Source organism: Chrysochloris asiatica, unplaced genomic scaffold, assembly GCF_000296735.1.
Source record: "Chrysochloris asiatica unplaced genomic scaffold, ChrAsi1.0 scaffold00204, whole genome shotgun sequence".
NCBI classification, from domain to species: domain Eukaryota; kingdom Metazoa; phylum Chordata; class Mammalia; order Afrosoricida; family Chrysochloridae; genus Chrysochloris; species Chrysochloris asiatica.
The window spans coordinates 2,282,649-2,304,566 of NW_006408722.1; the positions used below are offsets into that span (position 1 = coordinate 2,282,649).

General features: G+C 39.6%; 2 protein-coding genes across 4 annotated transcripts in view; one reads left to right on the forward strand and one right to left on the reverse strand.

Moving 5' to 3' along the window:
* Window positions 1-11,459, reverse strand: part of ITFG1 (integrin alpha FG-GAP repeat containing 1) — a 392,891-nt gene extending 381,432 nt beyond the window's left edge. Inside the window, exons 1-3 of the mRNA XM_006872566.1 lie at window positions 11,196-11,459; window positions 8,587-8,659; window positions 1,021-1,166 (exon numbers count right to left, since the gene is read on the reverse strand). Coding sequence (XP_006872628.1) covers window positions 1,021-1,166; window positions 8,587-8,659; window positions 11,196-11,403 — 427 coding nt within the window. The 5' untranslated portion in view covers window positions 11,404-11,459. The remainder of the gene's footprint in view (window positions 1-1,020; window positions 1,167-8,586; window positions 8,660-11,195) is intronic.
* Window positions 11,460-11,703: 244 nt separating this feature from the next.
* Window positions 11,704-21,918, forward strand: part of PHKB (phosphorylase kinase, beta) — a 309,713-nt gene continuing 299,498 nt past the window's right edge. For 2 of the 3 annotated variants that reach the window (XM_006872567.1, XM_006872569.1), the window contains exon 1: window positions 11,713-11,788. In XM_006872567.1, coding sequence (XP_006872629.1) covers window positions 11,713-11,788 — 76 coding nt within the window. Of the gene's footprint in view, window positions 11,789-13,882; window positions 13,996-21,918 lie in introns of all 3 variants that reach the window. The other variant, XM_006872568.1, reaches the window with a different exon arrangement.

The following is a 21,918-nucleotide window of genomic DNA, read 5'->3' on the forward strand; positions in this document are numbered from 1 at the left end:
AGTAAATGTTTCAAGTCCTCTTCACTTTCAGCGATCAAGGTTGTATCATCTGCATATTGTAGGTTGTTAATGAGTCTTCCTCCAATCCTGATGCCACATTTTTCTTCATAGAACCCAGCTTCTCGTATGCAAAACTACCTGACTCTAAACTGACTATATTAATATATAAGCAGTACTGTGCAGATGGGCATCCTTTTAAAAGTCTTAATAATTTACTGAATGAACACTGTTGCTTATATTCCCAAATGCTACAAATAAAGAAAACTATATTTTACTTCCTTAAAATATAACTCTGTGAACACAGTTGTCTATTTAGGTATAATTAATTGGTCCTTCTAATGACTTGATGTTTGTGGGTGGAGATGGTAGAACGGCTATTGATCTCCATTCTAACTTTTTTGCATTATTGTACCGGGGAGACCAGAAATCAAAAGTAGCATTTCCAGCTATCTGTGTACCTGAGATTCTGAACAAACATTTAAGCCTTGTTAACCAGATAGTGTGAGTTTTGGAAGGCATAAATGAGGAGAAGTCTGTACTTTTGCTATTTCTTAAGTTTGATCACTAATATGTATGCTTCAGGAGACAGTCCAGGGCACGTATTTTGCCTATGAGTGAGAATAGCAACAGGTACACTGTCATTCCTGTGTAGCTGGTTACTGTCTAATGTAAAAGAGGTACTAGACAGCTTCTTAAATAACTTTGGAGATATTGAACACTCAACATACAATCTGTCCAAATAATTGCATAAACCATTAAAAGCCTTCAATACATTTTTCTTTCTTAAGCACTGAGAGTAAATTTTGTTTTTTTGTAACTGACTCCAGACTGGTACTGGGTTGGAAAAGAAAATAAACTTTTAAGTATATTTGTATAGATAATTGTTGACATCTAAGAATAAATTTTTGAACTGATTTTAGATCAATGTTCTTGGTATACTTACATAAGCAATATAATAGCAGGCATATTATTCAGGTAATGACAAATGATAAATATTAAAAACTCTGACAACAAATTTACCTAATGTTTGATTTTGTCCCCAGAAGATAACAACTCCCAAATCACTGCCTGCATAATTTTTAGGAAGATATGTCAGAAGGACATCCATTTGTGAGTCTCCATCATAATCCCCAGGAACTACACTGGTTATCAATGCACTGTGATTCCTAAACAAAGGAAACATTTGAAAATATCCAGTCAAACTATAATAAAAAAAAACCTCTATATTTCCACTATATTCAATGTATTTTTAAAACGAAATTTAAAATTTCACAGAATTAATTAATTTCACTTTCTCTTTTATTTCTTATCCCCTTTAATGAAGAGTACAGAGCTCAGGATTTGATGCAGAGTAGTCAGCAGTGAATTGGGCTGCTAACCTCAGGGTCAGCAGTTCGAAACTACCAGCTATTCCGCAGGAGAAAGATGAGGCTTTCTGCTCCCCTAAAGATTTACAGCCTTGGACACCCTGTACAGGGTTGCTATGAGTCGGAACCGACTCCACGGCACATAACAAGAACAAGTCAGCAGTTAGAAACTAACAATGGTTCTGAGGAAGAAAGATGAGGCTTTCTGCTCCTATAAAAATTTACAGCTTTGGAAATCCTTATTCAGGGTCCCTATGAGACAGAACTGATTGCAGGGCATAGGACCATAACCAATGTAATGGCTAGGAGTCCTGCTATGGTGCTTGCAGGTTAATGTGCTGAACTGCAAGTTCACTAGCTGCTTCTAGGAAACCCTACACTGGGGTGCTATATGTCAGAACTGAAGAACTGACTCGAAGGCACTTAAAATAACAACAATGTGATGACTGGAACTGTGGTTGCCTTGACAGGGCCAGACCAAATGATTTCGCAGACCTTACATGGTCTCCTATTGTGGTACTGTAAGATCAGCAAAAGACTGTGAACCACAAGGTCAACAGTTCAAATCCATGAGCTGCTCCTTAGAAACCTTATACAGGATCACTTACAATCAGCACTTAACAACATATGGCCCAAGGGCTGGACGTTCCCCATTCCTGCTGTACAGGGTCACTGAGTCAAAACTGACTTCATGGCAGTTAACAACAACAACATAGAATATGTTTAAATTTGGGGGCTTTGTCTCCCCAAAAAAAGCATATACATCAAATTTTCAGTATTAGTTGGCTTTATGGGAGTTGGTTAGTAACATAAATCAGATGCTGGTAACCTGGAAGTGCTTGTACATTAACTACCCAAATATATACATCTAATTTTATCTTTTAGCCATAAAATACCCTAAAATTTTTATTAAACTTGAAAACAACAAAACATCCTGGAGTCTTATCATACTGTTGTCTCAGTGACTCAACCAACACACAGGGCTTCAATTCAATTTATATTGACTTCTACTTGGAGCAAATAGAAAGCAGGTTTCCAATCAGACAATAGATTATTTCCTAAATAGCATCAAAACTCTAAAAAAATGTACATGTAGATTTTATTTAAAGTGAAAAAAAAGATTATCTAGAAAAACAAGATAATAGTCTTTTTATTATATATCTATTTACTATCCCAGATAGTGTATCATATGCTTACTGTCTCATTTTAATCTTTACCGCCTGAAATAGGTATTATTATCCTCATTTAACAGACTAAGAATCTGTGGTTCAGAGCATTAAGCAGATTTCAGGATTAAAAAGGCTAGTTTAAACGGAATCACTGGAATTCCAATACAATTGTGTGGTCATCATGGCAGTTTCTTCAAAGGATTCCAACACACTTGAACCTTCCCATGAAAAATTATTGTTTTTGTTATGTGCTGTGGAGCTGGTTCCAACTCATAGCAACCCTGCACAGGGTTCTCGAGGCTGTTAATCTTTACAAGAGCAGAAAGCCTCATCTTTCTCTCGCAGAGCAGATGTAGTTTCGAATTGCTGACCTTGCGGTTTGCAGCCCGATTCGTAACCACTATGTTACCAGAAAAATACTTTCTTTAAAATAGTGAGGTATAATATGTACATCTGTTAACCAGTGACCCTCAGGTTGCTTCAAACTCGTGGCAACCTTATGTGTGCCAGAATAGAGCTGGACTCCTTAGGATTCAGTACTGATTTTTTTAGAAGTACATCACCATGCCTTTCTTTTTCAAGATGCCAGTAGGTGGACTCAAACCTCCACCCTTTTGTTTAGCAGCTGAAGTTGTCCAAGGAAAGGCTCATAGAAAGAAAGCTTTATTCCCTGAAGAAGACCTTATAGGCACAGATTTAGGAGTTAGGATGATGAGACTTAAATTCCTGCTCTTCGGGCATGTTGTCAGCAGGGACCAGACCCTGGAGAACAGCAGGCTCGAAAATGCAGAGCTGTTCTAAATGCAGTCAAGTAGATTTTGACTTACAGCTACCCTGTATAGGGTTCCAAGAAGTGTCTGGTGGATTTGAACCACCAACTTTATAGTTAGCAACCCAGTGCTTATCCAACAGTGCCACATCAGGAAAAGTGGAGGGTGAGTGAAAAAAAGGAAGATCTTCAGTGAGATGGACCACACAGTGACAGCAACAATGGGCTCAAACAGAACAATTATGAGGGCCCTGTTTCTTTCCTTCTGTTGTGCACAGAGCTGCTATGAGTTGGTGCCAATTCCAAGGCATCTAGCAACAACAGAAATAGTGGAAGACAGGAAGAATGCAGAGATTTGAAAATAGGGTTATTTGAAAATCAATATTCTAAGTAATGGCCCCCTTCTCCCTCTGGCTCAGTAAAGCAAGAACGAAATCCATTCTCTGCAGTTTCAGGCAATGGTGATTTAAATCACTGCAGAAGGTAAGGGAGAAACCTTAAGCTAAACACAGGGAGTTAACAGAAAGTCTACAAAGAGTCCTGGTGTGTGGTGCTGTAGGATAAGCACTGGATTGCTAACTGAAAGGTCAACAGTTCAAACCCTCTAGCTTCTCCTAGGAAAGCCTATATAGGAGCAATAAGAGTCAGAACTAGCTCAAAGGTACTTAACAACAACAACAACAACAACAAAGAATAACTTGACATTTGCTCACAGCTCCACCCTATTCCTACAATGCCAGCCCACCAGGAACATACCCACAGGGTAAGAAACAGTAAACAATCCCACCCATGCACAGAGCATCCAACAAGCTCCGGAGGACCTTCTCTTAAATAGGAGTGTGCCTTCCTGGAAGTTCCCACAGTGATCCTGTATAGGTACTCTGAGGACCTGGGGTTACCACAGACCCTGTGGTTCAAACCGACCTTGCATTCCAGTGCTTATCCTACACTGCCATACCAGGACTCCAAATATAATTATTGTTGTTAAGTGCCATCTAGTTTATTCTAACTCATAGTGATCTTGTATAGGGTTTCCGAGAAGGGGCTGGTGAGTTTGAACCGCCAACCTTACAGTTCAAACTGACCTTGCAGTCCAGTGCATTATCCTGCAGTGCTACACCAGACACATTTAAATAAAATAGAATCTGGAATAAAACTATGAATATTAAAGAAAGTCAAAACAAACAGCATTAAGGATCCTGAAAAGTAGAAATAATGGAGGAAACAAAAGAAAACTTCAAAACCATACTTGGAGAGACAAAGCAAAATCTTGTGACTCACAGAAACCCTATAGGGCTGAACAGAATTGCCTTATGATAGGTTATCAAAGGCCGCAAATCTTTATAATTGCCTAATAATAGGTTATCCAAGGCTGCTGACCTTTTTTTTTTTAATTGTTGGAAATAAAATCAAATTTCTATGTAAATTTTCACCCAAATCACAAAAGTTAAATAATAACGAAAAGAAAACAGAATGGGCATGGTCTTTATCTGCATATAGCATGTTTTTGATGTTGTTAAATGCCATCAAGTCAGTTCCAACTACTAACAACCCTAAGTACAACAGAATTAAATACTGCTGCTGATCTTTTTAAAGTGCTGAAGAGCAAAGATGTCAGCTTGAGGATTAAGGTGCCACTTTAAGCCATGGTATTTTCAATACCTTCATATGCATGCAAGAGTTAGACAGTGATAAGGAAGCCCGTAAAAGAATTGATGTATTTGAGTTACGGTGTTGGAGGAGAATATTGAAAGTACCATGGAATGCCAAAAGAACAAACAGATCTGTGTTGGAAGTAGTGCAGCCAGAGTGCTCATTGGAGGCCAGAATGGCCAAACTTCATCTCTTCGGACATACTGTCAGGAGGGACCAGTTGTGGGAGAAGGATTTTATGCCTGGTAAGGTGGACGGTCCGAGAAAAAGAAGAAGACTCCCAATGAGATGGACTAGCAAATGCAGCATCAATGGGCTCAAGTGTGGCAACAATTATGAGGTTAGCCCAGGACCGGGCAGTATTTTGTTCTGCTGTGCATAAGGTCGTTATGAGTTGGTACCGAGGCTTTCTACTCCCATAAAGATTTACAGCCTCGGAAACCCTGTTCAGGGTCGCTATGGGTCAGAACCGACTCGACGGCACTTAGCAACAACATGGCACCTAACAAGGTTGCAAATTGTATGGAAGCAGAATGCCACAGCTTTCTTCCTCAGAGTAACTGGTGCATTCAAACCACTGACCATGTGGTTATCAGCCAAGAGTTTTAACTACTATTACACCTGGACATAAGAGAAGTAAATATAAAAGAACAGTATGTTAAAAGAAAAGAACAATAAGACAACAAAGAAAATCTCTTGGAAATTAAATATATGACAGCTAAAATAAAAAATTCAACAGAAGACTTGGAAGGTAAAGCTGAGAGAAGAGAGAACCTCCTGAAAAGAAAAATAAAACAAAGTGACAGAAAATAGATAAGATAAAGGGATGAAGGATGAAGGTCAGGCAGTCCAGTTACCAGTAGATGGGAAATCTTGAAAAAACAACAAAAATTATCAAGGAAATAAAATAAGAACTTCATAGAGTCCCCAAAGATAGAAACTTTCAGTATGAATTGGCCCAACAAAGATCAGATAACTGACTGAAAAATAATCTACACCAAGGTATTTCATGAAATTTCAGAGCAAAAGGAATAAAGAAGAGACTAACAGCTCTCAAAATTAAAAATAATACAAGTCATATTTGAAGGAATAAGAAAAGAATGCCACTGGAGTTTTCAACAACCATGCAGGAAACTGGACGACCATTAGCCGACCCAACTGTAACAGTGAGCGACTAAAAAAAGTTGTTGGGCATGCAAAGACTGATTATGCATCCTTTCTTGGGAATTGTATGAAGGTTGCGATACAGTGAAATAAAGGATGAAACAAAGAAGATAGCATAGGACCCAGGAAATAAGGGATCAAAAACAGAATTAAAAGCATCCTGGTGTGGTGCTGTGGGTTAATGCACCAGACTGCAAAGCCATTTGAACACAAGGTTGGTGGTCACATTCACCAGCTGCTCCTCAGAAACCATATACAGGGTCACTATGGGTTGGAATCGACTCAATGGCACTTAACAACAAAAACAGTCCATTCCCCTAGCGTTGATTCTGGCTCTTATTGAACAGCAAAGGGGAAAGTACCCAGTGTAAAGGATTCACTGGGGAAAACAAAAATGCATGATATGGTATATGGCTATTATCTGCAGAGAAATTAAAGCTATACAAATTGAAAACTGCAATTTATTTTTTTAAAAGAAACCATTTACTTCTGGGGAGGAGGTAGTAAGGGAACTATATAAAAAGTGAAATACTATACTGTTGTGCGGCACTATAGGATCAGCACTGGACTTCTAATCACAAAGTTGGTAGTTCAAACCAACCAGTCGCTCCTTGGAAACCCTATACAAGGTCATTATGAGTCAGAACTGACTTGAGGGCACTTAACAACAACTTGGTTCTGAAACACACAGAATCCGCATGGTCAAAATATAAATAGCAATTACTGACTTAACAAAAATTCTAATACACCTACATTGAAATGATGAACATAATTATAATAGGCCAAATCCTTATATATTCTAATAAAAATATAAATAAAAATAAAGAGATGGAAATGAGAAATAATAAATCAAGAAATTAAGGTAAATAAGTATTTTAAAATATGGAAATAAATACCAGAATAGCTACAAATTTTACAATTAGTTGTTTTTGAAAGAAAAATAGGGATTGAAAGAGGAAAATGGTAAAAGATAACTATCTTTACATTGAAAATAATGCTAAATAAAAAAGCAGCGTTTACAAATTTTAAAAATGTATAAAACAATTAACATTGAATTAATCAGAGAAAAAATATTTTTTAAGTTAGTAGAACCCAAGCTATTTATAACCCATAAGTTTCTTTAACTTCTATTCTTCCACAAAAAATAACATCTAGACAGTAAATGCAGTTTTGGTATACATTTATCAACTTCTGTTCCCTCCATTACTCCATGCATGCTGACGTCTAGTACCCAAGAACATGGGAAATATATTTCCTGTTTATCCATTTGTAACATTCCTCTTATTTTTAACTCAAGGCATCATATTTTTTGGAAAAACAAAATAAAACAAAAAATTGTTTAAGTATTATAGAGTCCAAACACTCATTATTCCATACCACATTTTTATAACAGTTTCCCAAGTAGTCTCTCATTTTTCCCCTACCAAATCATCCTACATATGGTTAATAAGTATTGTCAACTTAAAACAGACTTCACTATCTCTTCTTGGCACAAGAACCTGTAATGATTTCTCACTGTCCATCGAATCAAGGTCAAATTCTCTGATAACTATAAAGGTCACCCATTAACCTTGATAGCATCTTCCTACCCTATAACTCTACAAAATGTACCCTTAACTTCTGAAGCAAAACTTCTATCCCTTTCTTCATAACATACTGTTTTTATAGCTTTCCTTTGTAAATGTTATGCTGTCAACCTTGAACACCCCAATCTAAATTTTATTCATTCTAAAATCAACCTGAGGGCAATTAAGAATAACATGAAGCTCAAGTCCAATGACGTGGAAGCTGCCTCACTGGCCTGTACTGAGCATCTCTTCCTCCTTCAACTCTGACAACAATCAATCTTGCTTCTTACAGTTTCAAAACTTTGTTGACCCACTATCGCTGAGGGCACTGTATTTTTCATGCAATGTCAGTCATAGAAAAAGAAAAATGAGAGCTGCTATTTGAATATTTTTTTAAATTCAGTTATCAAAAACTTTTAAATTTCCAGTTTGATGAAGGATGAAGTTCATAACAAACTCACTATTGATAAACAAAAAATTAGAATAGAAGTCATTAATCTTTTCTTCACTGCACACTACCCCCTCTCGCCAGTACCTGGTTGATCTGAGAGGCTTCCTGTGAACGATTTGCTACCACATGCAAACTCAGCGGGAGTCATAGCTCCCAACACATTTAAGAAAGCATATTAGCTTGCAAGGGAATATAGGGCTTCTTTATAGAAACAGACCAGAATCCACTCAAATTTATGTTTTTATAAAGTAAATCATTTTTAAATTTAGTACTTTCTCTATTTTTCTTAACAACAATTTGCTATTTATAACTCATAACTAATGTCTTTGTGTCACTATATAACATTGAGTTAGGTTGATTTCAGAGATATTCCAATCAGTTATTGCATATTCATTTATTACACTAACAATGAATATTTTATAGAAACAAATATATTTGTACTTACTTCAAGGATAGTTTTACTTTGGGTTTAAAATAAGGTGCGTTCTGGTCTGCCAAAAAGACGATTAAATCATTTCCTAAAAGAAATAAATGTACGATATTAGAAAAATGTTTCCTAGTAAGAAACCCAATCAGTGATTACAAGACGCTTTTCAGGTACTTTTCTCAGGAAGAAAACAAATTCCACTCCAGTTTATCTGTCCACTCCAGTTTACCAAGGAGAATTCTACTAGTCTAATGGAATCATTATTGTTGTTAACAAAAGTGCCTTCAAGTCGGTTCTGACTCATAGCGGCCCTGTATAGGGTTTCCGAGGAGATACTGGTGAACTTGAACCGCTAACCTTGCGGTTCAAACTGACAGTGCATTAATCCACAGGGACACCCCAGGACTCCAATCTAATGGAATAGCATCTCCAAACAGCACAGCACAAGTTCAACATTGAACGCAAAGAGAAATAGGCACTGAAAACCTTAGTGGATGAGGAAAAACTGAAGTCAATGGCTTCTGCCAGGTGTCAAATCAGATGATGTAAAAAAAAAGACATACAAGAACATGACTTCTAGCTTTATTGGAGGCCTTGTTGTGGTTAGATGTAGTTCAGTCAGTTCTGACTCATAGTGACCCTATACAAAACAGAAACAAACACTGTCTTGTCTGGTCCTGTGCCATCCTCACAGTTGTTATATGTTTGAGCCCACTGTTGCTGCTGCTGTGTCAGCCCATTTCATCGGGGTCTTCATCGTTTTTGCTAATGCTCCACTTTACCAAGCATGATGTCCTTCTCCAGGAACTGGTCCCTTCTGACAACACATCCAAAGAACAAGAGCAAAGTCTCACCATCCTTGCTTTTAATGAGCATTCTGGCTGTACTTTTTCCAATACAAATTTGTTTCTTCTTTTGGCAGTCCATGGTACTTTCAGTATTCTTTGCCAACACCATAATCATATGCATTAATTTTTCACTGGTCTTTCTTATTCATTGTCCGATTTTCACATTCATATGAGGAGACTGAAACTACCTTGGCTTGGGTCAGGCACACCTTAGTCCTCAAAGTCATATTTGCACTTTAACACTTAAAAAGTCCTTTTGAAGCAAATTTGCCTAAAGCAATATGTTGTTTGACTTCTTGATGGCTGCTTCCAAGAGAGTTGGAGGTCTTATCTTTCCCAAATCTAACAACACAGTCCCTGCTAAGGCTGTTTCACACAGTTATCACATAAAGGACACAAGAATTCCCACTGTAGGTATCTGAGAGTTAACAAAGAATTGATTAAGGAGAAAAAGCTGAACTCTACAAGACTTTTCTCTTGCTCCAATGGAACCATTCCTCCAGTTGATGCATTTTTGGAGCACAAGAAGCTTTCACTGGGACAGACTTGAAATTGTTGAACCAAACCACAGGCCATCTAAAGTATAGAGAGTTTCTGTGTCTACTCTGGATGGAGTTTGGCATTGAGTCAGACTAAGAGAAAATCTCAGGAGCCACAAGATACTCTGAGATCCTGACAAAGGCTCCCAGAAGGCTGGCCCAGGATCCTGTCAGTCAGGATCTATGTCAGCTCTTAACTTACTTCCTCTGTATCCCTGACTTTAAGCAGCACCTGCTTTTGTTGAGAACTCGAAAACACTAGGACACATTGACAGCATTAACATTAAAAGTTTGTCTAGTAATAGTTAAAGCAAAGAATTTCCAAGATCCTTTCAGTTGACAAAGAAAGTGGGACTTAGAAAACTATACAGTGACACAGGTGATGTGCACACAAGACGAGATAGTTTGGAAGAGCGGAAATTGCAGTTCAGTAGCTCTGGTAGCATAGTGGTTACGAATCGGGCTGCGAACCTTAAGGTCAGCGGTTCGAAACTACCAGCCGCTCCGCGGGAGAAAGATGAGGCTTTCTACTCCCGTAAAGATTTACACCCTCGGAAATCCTGTACAGGGTCGCTATGGGTCGGACCCGACTCGATGGCACTTAACAACAACAACAACAACAACGCTTCTAGAAGAGATACTGGGGTTTATCAATGGTCCCTGCTAAAGACCTCTCTATGAGATGTAGAATGTTTAGGTCTTTGAAAAGGCACTTGCTTCTGAGAAAGCTGGGATTCTGTAAAGAGAGGGGCAAGTGAGTTAGGTAAGTGGGGAGGCAGAAAGAAGTCTCCTATAAGAAATTCAAGGTGCATCTTTCCCAGTTCACTAAAGGAGAAAGGGGCTTGGGGACAAAAACGCAAAACGGAAGGAAGGGGCCTTGGGAGCCAATGCAGAGCCAAGCAACCAACAGTCCTGGGAATCAGAAAGGACTTTGCAAGGCAAGTGATTTCATGAGAACGACGGTGCCTGGGTGAAGGACAGAGGCTTTGTAGGTTTAAAAAATGGGCGTTGCCAGGACTTTGGGGTACATCAAACCGTGGAATAGCCGAATTAGGCCCGGGATTGGAAATGAGAAAAGGGGCAAGCTGTCAAGGATGCTGGAGCTAAGAAGAGGGAGGCAAGCCCAAGAGACAAGGGTCCGGGAAGTGCAGGAAAACCTGTCACTGGGTCTGGGGATGTGGGGGACACCAGAGCAGGGCACAGGGACGGCGGGCAGAGGGAGGGCCAGGCAAGCACTGACTTTCCCGAAGCACGAAGAGGTCCGTCTGCTTGTCGGAGTTGAGGTCTCCGAAGGCCGCTACTGTGCCCCAGGCCTCAGCCCCAAAGAGTTCGGCCGTGACGTTGTGCAGCGCCCACGCCGGGGCTGGCCCGACTACTAGTAGCGCGAGCCCCACTAGCAGCGGCGCCAGCAGTACCCAGGAGCTCAGTAGCCTGTCTGCCGCCGCCATGGCAGCCTCTCGGCCCCCGCCCTTCGGGCCAGCGCCGCGCTTGACGGCAGCCGTAAAGCGCCGTGCCACCGGCTGAGTGAGAAAACACTCAGCCCCGAGACGCGTGCAAGCCGCCCTCCGCTCCTCGCTCACTCTCCCCTTGGGCCGCCCTTCCGACGCTTGGGAGGCAGTGGACCAAGACTGAAGCTAGCTCTTGCGTTCACTTCCGGCCGGCACGCCTCTCGACAGTGTCGTGCGGGGGGGCGGGGCCAGGAGGTCTGTGTTGACTGGCGGCCCAGGGGCGGTGACCACAGCGTCTGTCGGAGCTCGATGGCGGGGGCGGCGGGGCTTGCGACCGAAGTGAGCTGGAAGGTCCTGGAGCGAAGAGCTCGGGCCAAGCGCTCAGGTTTGACTGACTGGGGCGCCACCCCATACCTGCACATCGTGGGTGGTACTCCCTCTCAAAAGCCCTGGGTGGAAGACTGGTGGGGTCCTAAAAGTGAAGCTGTGCCCTGTGCTTCCCCTCAGAAAGCAGGTGGTGGCCCAGTGCTCATTTCTAATACACCCCCACCCCACCCCCACACACCTGTAGAATTAGGTGGCACACTCCACTCCAGTTGTGTGCCCATCAGAGAGCTGGCATGGCAGCTCTTGGAGTCTTTACCTTAGAAATCAGCTGGCGTCCACGTTCCACGTTCCAGGAAAGTGAGCGTGTTCCTTTTTAAGTGTGATCCTCCGCAAAAATCACATCGTTTCTGTCTTAGATAAGACTATGAACTGGCCTTAGAAGGCCTGTCGTGGTCGTTGCCCCATTGCATACCTTTCTTTTACATTCCTCACATTACAGTCTCAGCCTTAGCAGAAATTGAAGGGCATAGAACCATAGGGCACGAACAGGGTCACCTGGGCGTACTTAGCATTCAGAAGGAAGGGGCACTGCAGGCAAATACGATTTCCAGTTGTGGCTCCCCAACCACAGGCCCCCAAAGTCAGAAGATGCCCTGCCACCATTAGCAGCAGTTCAAGTGTCCTGAACTGACTTGTTCAAATTGCAGAGTCACGACTTTGAAGTAGCACTTGTGGCCTACAACTGCTCCTAGAGTAATAACTGAAACTTCCCTTCTTCTTGGCTAGCTGGAAATAAAGGAGCTAAAAATGCACCTCAAATCAGGAAACGTGTTTGAATGACAATTCTGAAGTTAAGGACCTTTTAAAACATTGGCTATACTTTTTATCACTATTAGGGAATGCTGGTGCAGATTTAAGAGGAAAATTGTCTTTGGAAAATGAACTTTGCATTTGCAAGGATATTCAGATGAGTTTTTTTCATTAAGAACAAACATGCTGTCTTTATGTTTGGGGTTTGCCCATTTATTAACGTTTTCCTTGTCTGTTGTGCACAGTGCCTTTTTCTTTCTTTCTTTTTTTTTTTAATTTGGAGGAAGTATCTAATTGTGCAAATTGTCCAGGAGAATTTCACCCAATCTTTGTTGCCAGTTTCATTCTGTTTTAAAAAGAAAAAAAAAAAGTGTATTTATTGGCTAAAATGTAAAACCACTTACAAAATATGAGAGATTTTTTTTTTTTAAGTAGTTGTTAGTTCAAGTCAGTTCAGTTACTTGTAATGGTCACATGTCTTTTGTTTTACATTTTTCTAAAACTTCAGATATACAGATACAAATAAATAGCTGTCTGAACTGTAAAACATGCTACTAACATGATGAATAACTGGACAGAGATTAACGAGAGTTTTCTTACAGAGAAATGAGCTCTTTCTGCTCGCAGCACACATTTTTGCCACATTACAGCTTTTCTTTTAAAAGCCTCCAGGATTTGTTTTCTTTGGTTTTCATTTCTTTTGAATTGCATGGCATAACAGAAATAAGTTTGAAACTTTTTTTTCCTTTTAACTGAGAAAAAAGTTTTAAATCTTATTTAACTTGTTGAATATAGTCACTTAGGTTCAGTGCAAAGTAGTTAAATACATAATATCAGTGTTGAATATTTCACTACGTGTACATGTAGGAGAAGAGCTACCAGCTGAAGTCAGTCCTCCAGATTAGTAGTTATGTTTGAAGTTTTAGATTCGCTTGATAACTCTGTGAAGGGTAGACTTATCCAGCTTCTTGAGTGAATCAATTCTTATAATATTAAAAGCCATCAAAAGAAAATGTAAACAGCTTTGTCTGAAGACTATACTGACATGATTGATGTAGACTACAATGCCGACTTCTGAGCATTATTACATAGTAGCATAATCACTGAACAATAGAGGATGCTCATCTTACATAACATTTAATAAGTATTATATATTCCCTGCCAAATCCATATAAGCAAATGTAATTTATCAAAGCAAATCAAATTTTCAACTCATAAAAGAGAAAATAAAATTATAATGAACCATAATTACTGCCTTTGTTACGCACTGCATCATGTTAATAATGGCTCACACTGCTTTCAATTAATCTAATGCTGATTGCTTCTAACCTTCACTAAACAGTTTTGAAAATTGCTGTAGTTTAGCCTGTGACGCTTATGATTAGAATCATCAGTTTGAAATGGCCAGCTCACCTGATGTGGTTGTCTCCTCGCCGCCCACTTTCTTAAGGTCTGGTAAGTGTATAGACCCCAAAAGGGTCACTTGGTATTTTTTAAATCCTTTTTATTCTGAAAATTTATGTCAACTATAATAGCATTTTAGCACTGTTTCTTCTTTGGTAGGCCCAAGCTGGATCCCGATTTCTGCTATTGTTCTGTTCAGGTTTGCACTGTGTTTTGAGTATGACCTGTCATGGTGTGCAAGGCCTGGGAGGAGCTGGGAGTGGGGATTCCTCGCCTACCCTGACATACAGAAAACTGTTTAGCTAGAGGCAGTTAGGTTTCTTCTGTTTCTGGAAACCTCAGCTGTCAATTGAGTAAAAAGGCAGCTCCTTAAACCATTTTTGATCTTTATAAAATAACTTTTATAATTAAGTAGTTTTTGGTCATTGCCCGGTAGCCCCAACTTTTCAACTCCCTATGATATAAAGGAGCTCTGGTAGTGTAGTGGTTACGAATCGGGCTGTGAACCGCAAGGTCAGCAGTTCGAAACTACCAGCTGCTCCACGGGAGAAAGATGAGGCTTTCTGTTCCCGTAAAGGTTTACAGCCTCGGAAACCCTCTTTAGGGTTGCTGTGGGTCAGAACCGACTCAACGGCACTTAACAACAACAACAACATGATATATGTAGCATCTACACATTTCCATAGGCATGAAACAGAAGGTCACAGAGGTGAAGCTACTTGCGCCACATTAATAGACTGTGATTCAAGGCCATATGCTTTCTGCCCCATCCCCTGGCATCTCCATGTGAGGACTGAAGGAAACGTCTGTGCAAGGGATTGTAGTTGATAGTAGTTGGTGCATCCCTGGGATTGCTGGAGTGCACCCATGAAAGCTGTCTGATGGCTTCCCAGATGAGTGCATATTGTTTTGAAAACAATTTCTGGGAGGTTATGGGCTCAGGAAAATCCATGAATGAATTTATGTTGGGAACACAAGTCTTTGAATATATCCATATCACTTTCTAGAATAAATGAGTCTTATTAAATGGCTACAGTTTCATGCATTACCCCTCCTTAATTCTCCTGAATATGTGCTCCTGCTATTACTCTTTGTTTCTATCCTTTGTTGAATTAGTGTGAGTCCTGCGTTTCTAAGTGTGCATACTGAGTTGTGCTTGGACTGCTACTGTATCAATGTGTGCTGTGGTTGTTGAATACAACTTATTTTGACTGCTGAAATCCAAAGAGAGGTGCAGATATCCAGGTTTTTCTTTAAAGAACATTGGAGTAAAATGTATAAGGCACTAAATTTTGGTTGAAATTCAAAAACCAAAGTAAATGACATTTATTTAGTAAAGGAATATAGTATTCTATACCTTCAATACCTTCCGTTTCCCATTTGGCCCCAATAGTTACACAATTCAAGTGTATTAGGGTCAGATGAGTTGATAGCTGTAGTCACATTGTCATTACAGTACAGTTATCTGTAGTAATGGTTACAGTATGTTGTGATGAGATAAAATTTAAGAACGCTTGGCATTTTTGCTTTCATTCTTAGGTGACAAGATAATTTTTTAAATTATTCCTTCTTAAAGTGAATCATCATTATCTTTATTTTGACTTCCTAAGTTTATCAACAGAAAAATGAAAGTCTCCATACTGGAACGTCCTTTTCCTGTGTATCTAGGTTGTCGCATACATTACCCCTCCTTAATTCTCCTGAATATGTGCCCCTGCTATTACTGGTGGTGCTGTGGGATAAGCACCCGACTACTATTATAAGGTTGGCAGTTCAAACCACCAGCTGATCTGTGGGAGAAAGATGTGGCTTGCTACTCCTATAAAGATTTATAGTCTTGGAAACCCTATACAGGATCAATATGAGTCAGGATTCAAGGATACATAGTAACAAGTTTATCACCATTTGATGGGTTTTTAAGCCTCTGATTTGAATTTTTCCAGTATTTACCTCTAACTTCTCTTTATATTAGTTTATTATTTTCCTCATGAATTTGATTTGTTTATCTGGTGGGGTTTTATTTTATATCCTGGGAAAAACTCAACTTTTTAGTTTACATGTCTGAAACTCTCTTCATTTTAGGCATTTAGGTAACAGCTTTGTTTTCCATCTAATTTAGCAGTCAACTAGTTGAGAAGATTCTGTGGCTTGAAGACACTGTAGCCTCTAGGCTCTAGACTGTAGTGGGTTGTGGCCCCTTTAAGAAGCTAAGGAAAGAGCATACACTTTGTAGTCAGCTAAAGTGGGATCTAGTATAGGCTGTTGTTTTTGTTATTGTTAGACTGTGACTGTGTATCACAGAATGAAACATTTCTAGGTCCTGTGCTACCTTCATGCTTTGTTCCATTGTCATGGCCTTTGTTAGTCCAGCTTCTTTGAGGGTTTCCGTTGTTTTCGCTGAGCTTTTGTTTTCCTTTCCTGATGATGTGTCCAAAGTAAGTGAGTCAAAGTTATTGCCATCTTTAATTATCAGGAACATTCTGATTATATTTCTTCTAAGACATATTTCTTTTCAACAGCACTTTCGTTTACTACCTGTTTTATTTTGTATCAATAAGACTCAGCTTCCTTTCTATAAAACTGAGGATAATAAGATTTACCTGTTAGCATTATTGTGAAGATTAAATAAAATGGTATGTGCTAAGTATTTGACATTTAGTAGCTTCTCAATAAATTTTAATTCTTGTCTTTTCAAGAAACATGCCTTTTACAGTATTGCTGATATGTGTTAAGGATTTATACTGAACACATATGATTATTATTATCGTTCCCTCATTTTGTTATCTACCTTCTAATAGCTATTTGATTAAGAAAATCTGCCATGCTTAAATATAATTAGCTTGAATCAGAACTTAATATTAATTAATATTAATAGAGCTGTCCTATTTAATGGTCCATTCCATTTTGTAATTTTAGCTCTCTTTTATTCTAAATCCATCTCATTTTTGTCAATAATCAGCTACAAGTTTAAAGAAATTGCTCCTGACAGTTTCCATGGAAACTATTAGACAGCAGAGAGAACAATCATTATTTTATGTATAGTTAGTAGATATTTTTATCTTATGTTAGATATGCAGTGGGTTTCCTTCAAGTAGGATGGGATTTTCAGAAAGCACTTGTCAGGTATATTCTGCTAGGAGCTCTCATCTCTTCTTACGAGGCCTTGCCCTGTAATCTTGTAAGATTTAGGAAATGGAGGCCATATAATGTGGATTAACTCTCTTGGCATGAATCTTGTCCTTAATGCTTATTCTTGTTCTATGTCAGTATCCCCAATGTAGGTGATACTTCATGAAGAACACAACTGCTTCTATCACTGCTTTATTGTTGTTGTTGTGTAGTGCCATCGAGTCGATTCCGACCCATACCAACCCTGTGTAGGGTTTCCAAGGAGCAGCTGGTGAGCTTGAACCTCCAACCTTGCAGTTCAGACAACTTTGCAGTCGGACCCATTAGTCCACAGCGCTACACCAGGACTCCATTTAGATTATTATATAATAGTCACGTTGTGCATTCTAAAGCTCTTGTGATTTTCTTTCTTCTGAGAGGTTAAAAAAAAAAAAGGTGGGGGGGGCGGAATAAAAGGAAGTCTTAAGAACTCCTGATTCCTACATCCAGGTGTCTACTGAACATGACTTAATTAGTCTATTTTGGGTTACTTAAACAAAACCTAGCCAAGATAAAACTCTTATTTTCTATCCTTATTCTTAACACTAACTTTGTTGTTAGGTGCCATTAAATTGATTCTGGATCATAGCAACCTTTTATAGTATAAGGTTTCTGAGGAGTGGCTAGTGAGTTTGAAATATCAACTTGTGGTTAGAAGTTCAGTGCTTATCCTACAGCCCAACGCCAAGACTCCACTGTAAACTTGCACCTCCTTAAATCTTCTCCAGCTCAGTAAACTAAACCTCCATTCTCTCAGTTGATCATGCTAAAATATAGTTGTTATTCCTTGCTTCCCTTTACCCTGTTTGTTCAGTTTATCTATAAATCCTTTCTATTCCATATGTGCCGTTTACAGGAGCAGAAAGCCTCATCTTTCTCCCGTGGAGCTGCTGGTAGTTTCGAACTGCTGACCTTGCTGTTTGCAGCCCGATTCGTAACCACTACGCTACCAGAGTGGATTACAAATCGGGCTGCTAACCTCAAGGTCAGTAGTTTGAATCTACCAGTCACTTGTGAGAAAAAGATGCGGCTGTCTGCTCCTATAAATATTTGCAGCCTCAGAAACCCTATACAGGATCACTATGAGTCAGAACTGACTCAATGGCACACCACCACCACCACCACTCCCATCGCTTAACCCTAGCCCTAACATTGTAATGCATTTCTCTCTAGCTGTGCTTCTACTCTGGGAGCACAGTGGCTCTGTTAGATAAGCATTGTGAACCACAAAGTCAGTGGTTTGAGTCCACCAGCTGCTCTGCAGGAGTAGATGAAACTTCCTGTTCCCACAAAGATTTACAGCCTCGGAATTTCATACATGGTCACTGTGAGTTGGAACCTACTTGATGACACTTAACAACAACTTCTACCTCTTTAATTCACCCTACTTTTAGCTCTGGTCTGTTGTTGTTAAATGCTGTTGAGTTGGTGCCGATTCAGTGATCTTGCATAGTGTTTCTGAAGAGTGGCTGGTGGATTTAAACCAACCTTCTGGTTAGCAGTCCAGTACTTATCCTAAGCCCCACACCTGAAATAGCTTGGTCTCCACAAATTTTCCTCACCACAGTGTGTTCTCCAGTGAGAATGATCTTTAAAATACACATGTCACTCTCCTGCTTAAATCTTCCAATTACCTTCATTACCCTTACCATGAATCCACAGTTTCTTCACTTGGGTTACAGAGCCCTGAGTATCCTGTTACTTTCCTATGTCTCTGACCTCCTTGTGGACACTCCTGTGCTCCTCCACTGATCTTCAGCCATGCCCACTTGTTCTCCATAAGAAACACAATTTTATTTTCACCATAGGATCTTTGTAGTAGCTCTTTCCTCTTCCTGGAGTGCTCTCTATATTGTTGTTTGGCTATCTGGCTGTCTTTTGTTATTAAGGGCCATTGAGTTCCAGAGTGACACCATGTGTAACTCAATGGAGCCTTCCCTTCGTGCTTCTTACTTTCAGTAGCAGGTATGTATGAGCCCATTGTTGAAGCCTCTGCCACAATCCGTCTCACTGAGGGTCTTCCTATTTTTCACCTGACCCATTATTTTTATCAAGGAATGTATCCTGATAACATGTCCAAAGTAGCTAGATGGAGAATTGCCATCCTTGCTTCTGAGGAATTCTGGCTGTACTTTCTTTAAGACAAATTTATTCCTTCTGGAAGTCCATACTATGAATATAGTCGATGTTCTTTACTAACACCATACTTCAGTTGTGTCACTTATTCTTCAGACTTCCTCATTCATTGTCCAACAATCATGAACATATGAGGTGATGCTAAATACCTTGTCTCCAGTCAGGTGCTCCTTAGCTTCTCATTTTAACTTCAGCTTAGACTTTTTCTGCACAGGCATATCATTTTTATTTGTTTGTTTGTTTGTTTTTATCTCCTTTTTTAACTTCTCTGTCAGTCTTTTTTTTTTTTTTTTTTTTTCTTTCTTTCTTAGTTTCCCACCCTTACCCTGCCACCCCTGGTACCATTAAAGAATGTTTCTTTTTATGTGAAAATCGTTTCTAGACTTTTTATAGTAGTGGTCTCCTACAATATTTGTCCTTTTGTGATTGATATATTTTACTCAGGATAATGTCCTCCAGGTTTCACTAGAATACAGCCTCCATGAGAGTGAAGACTGTATTGACAGGCAGTTCCTGATTTATAATGGGGTTCCATTCCTGTGACTCAATCATAAATCAGTTCTTAGGTGAGTCGAATGCCTCTGCATTGTTACAAATCTGATCCTTAATTGTCTTTGGGGATTGGAAACGTTATATATAAAAGAACAGAAATGATACAAGCAAACTACATGCTACAAATTGTAGTACATACTAGTAATGATAAAACCAAAACCAAAGCCACTGCCATTGAGTTAATTCTATGGTGTTTCCAAGGCTGTAAATCTTTATGGAAGCAATGGCCACATTTTTCTCTTTGGAATGACTAGTGGGTTTGAACTGCTAATCTTTTGTTTAGCAGTCAAGCACTTTACCACTGTGCCACCAGATCTCCTTATTACTAATGTTGTTGTTATGTACCGTTGAGTCGGTTTTGACCCATAGCGACCCTGTACAGGGTTTCCAATGCTGTAAATCTTTACAGGACCAGAAAGCCTCATCTTTCTCCCGCAGATTGGCTGGTAGATTTGAAATGCTGACCTTAAGGTTTGCAGCCCGATTCATAACCACTACGCTATAGAGCTCCTTTTATTACTAATAAGATATACTAAAAAACAATAAGCAGTCATAAGTGCAATTAGTCATGTCTCAAATATGTTGTAAGTTGGGGACTACCTGTATTTTGTTCACTGTTGTATTTCTGAAACTCCGATGAGTGACTGCAGTATAGTATTGTGTATTGTTGTTGCTGCTGTTAAGTGCCATATATGCTTTAGTAAATCATGTTGTTTAGACATTCATGTTGTCAGTCACATTTGAGTCCCTCTTGTCCCTTGTGAGAGATGTTATCATAGCAGGCCTTAGTATATGGATTTTAGACTAATACAACTAGCCCGAATCCCAATATTGATACTTAAAAAAGGTGTGAACTGCTTTTGTATGTAATTTCTTTCATTGTGTAGTGAAGATAACGGTATATCATTCATAGATTCTTTTGTGAAGATGAAGTAGTGTCTATGAAGTACCTGGTAGAGGTAGTAATGGTACTACTAATAACAGTAGTGATTGCCAGGAGGGACCAGTCGCTGGAGAAGGATATCATATTTGTTAGGTGGAGGGTCAGAGAAAAAGAGGAAGACCCCCAATGAGATGGATTGGCACAGTGGCAGCGTCAATGGACTCAAGCATGGCAACAGTGGTGAGGTTGGCCCAGGACCAGACAGTGTTTCGTTCTGCTGTGCATAAGGTTGCTATGAGTCGGTACCCACTCGATGGAACCTAACAACACAACAACAACGACAAGAGTGACAACTTTGCCAGTGTTAATATATACCAAGTAGCATCCTAAGTGCCTTGCATTTGAATCTTGTAATAATCCTATGATATGTTGTTGTTAAAGTGCCATCTATTTAGTTCCTACTCACAGCGACCTCGTATAGAGATTCTGAGGAGTGACTGGTGGGTTGAAATTGCCTACCTTGAGGTTCAGGTGAGTTGAAATTGCCTACCTTGAGGTTCAAACTGACCTTGCAGTCCAGTGCTTATCTTTTAGCGCCATACTCTTAAAGAAATCAAAGCTCAGAGAAGTAACTTAAAATCGCATAGCTCATGAGTAATGAAGCTGGTATCTCCAGACTTAGGCAAAGCCACTACTCTGAATTTTTGTTGTACTGCCTTCCACCTCTCGATTGTCATACAGACTAGTACAAACTTACAAAAACAAAGCAAAACAAAACCCCAATTCACTGCCTAGAAGTTGATTCTGACTTTGAATCACCCTATTAGTGTTTCTGAGACTATAACTCTTTATGGGAGCAGGCAGCCTCATCTCTCTCCTATACAGTGGATGGTGAGTTTGAACCACTGACCTTTCACTTAGCAGTCCAGTGCTTATCCTACAGCTACCATAATTGGTAGTGATTATTATTTGCTTCTTTGTGATACTGAGTGCTCTTCTCTCATTTGTTTCAAATTGTCTAATGTTTAATTAACCTTTCTGAAGACATAATATTCTTGTAGTACATGGTACTGCTCTTAGAGAGCTCATAACCTGAGGTACCTTTGTGTGGTACTTGTAGGATCAGCTCTGGACTTCTGTCTACAAGGTATGCAGTGTAAACCCACCAGCCTGTCCTTGGAAACCATATACAGAACTGACTTCATTGCATATAAAGGCAGCAGCAAAGGGGACTT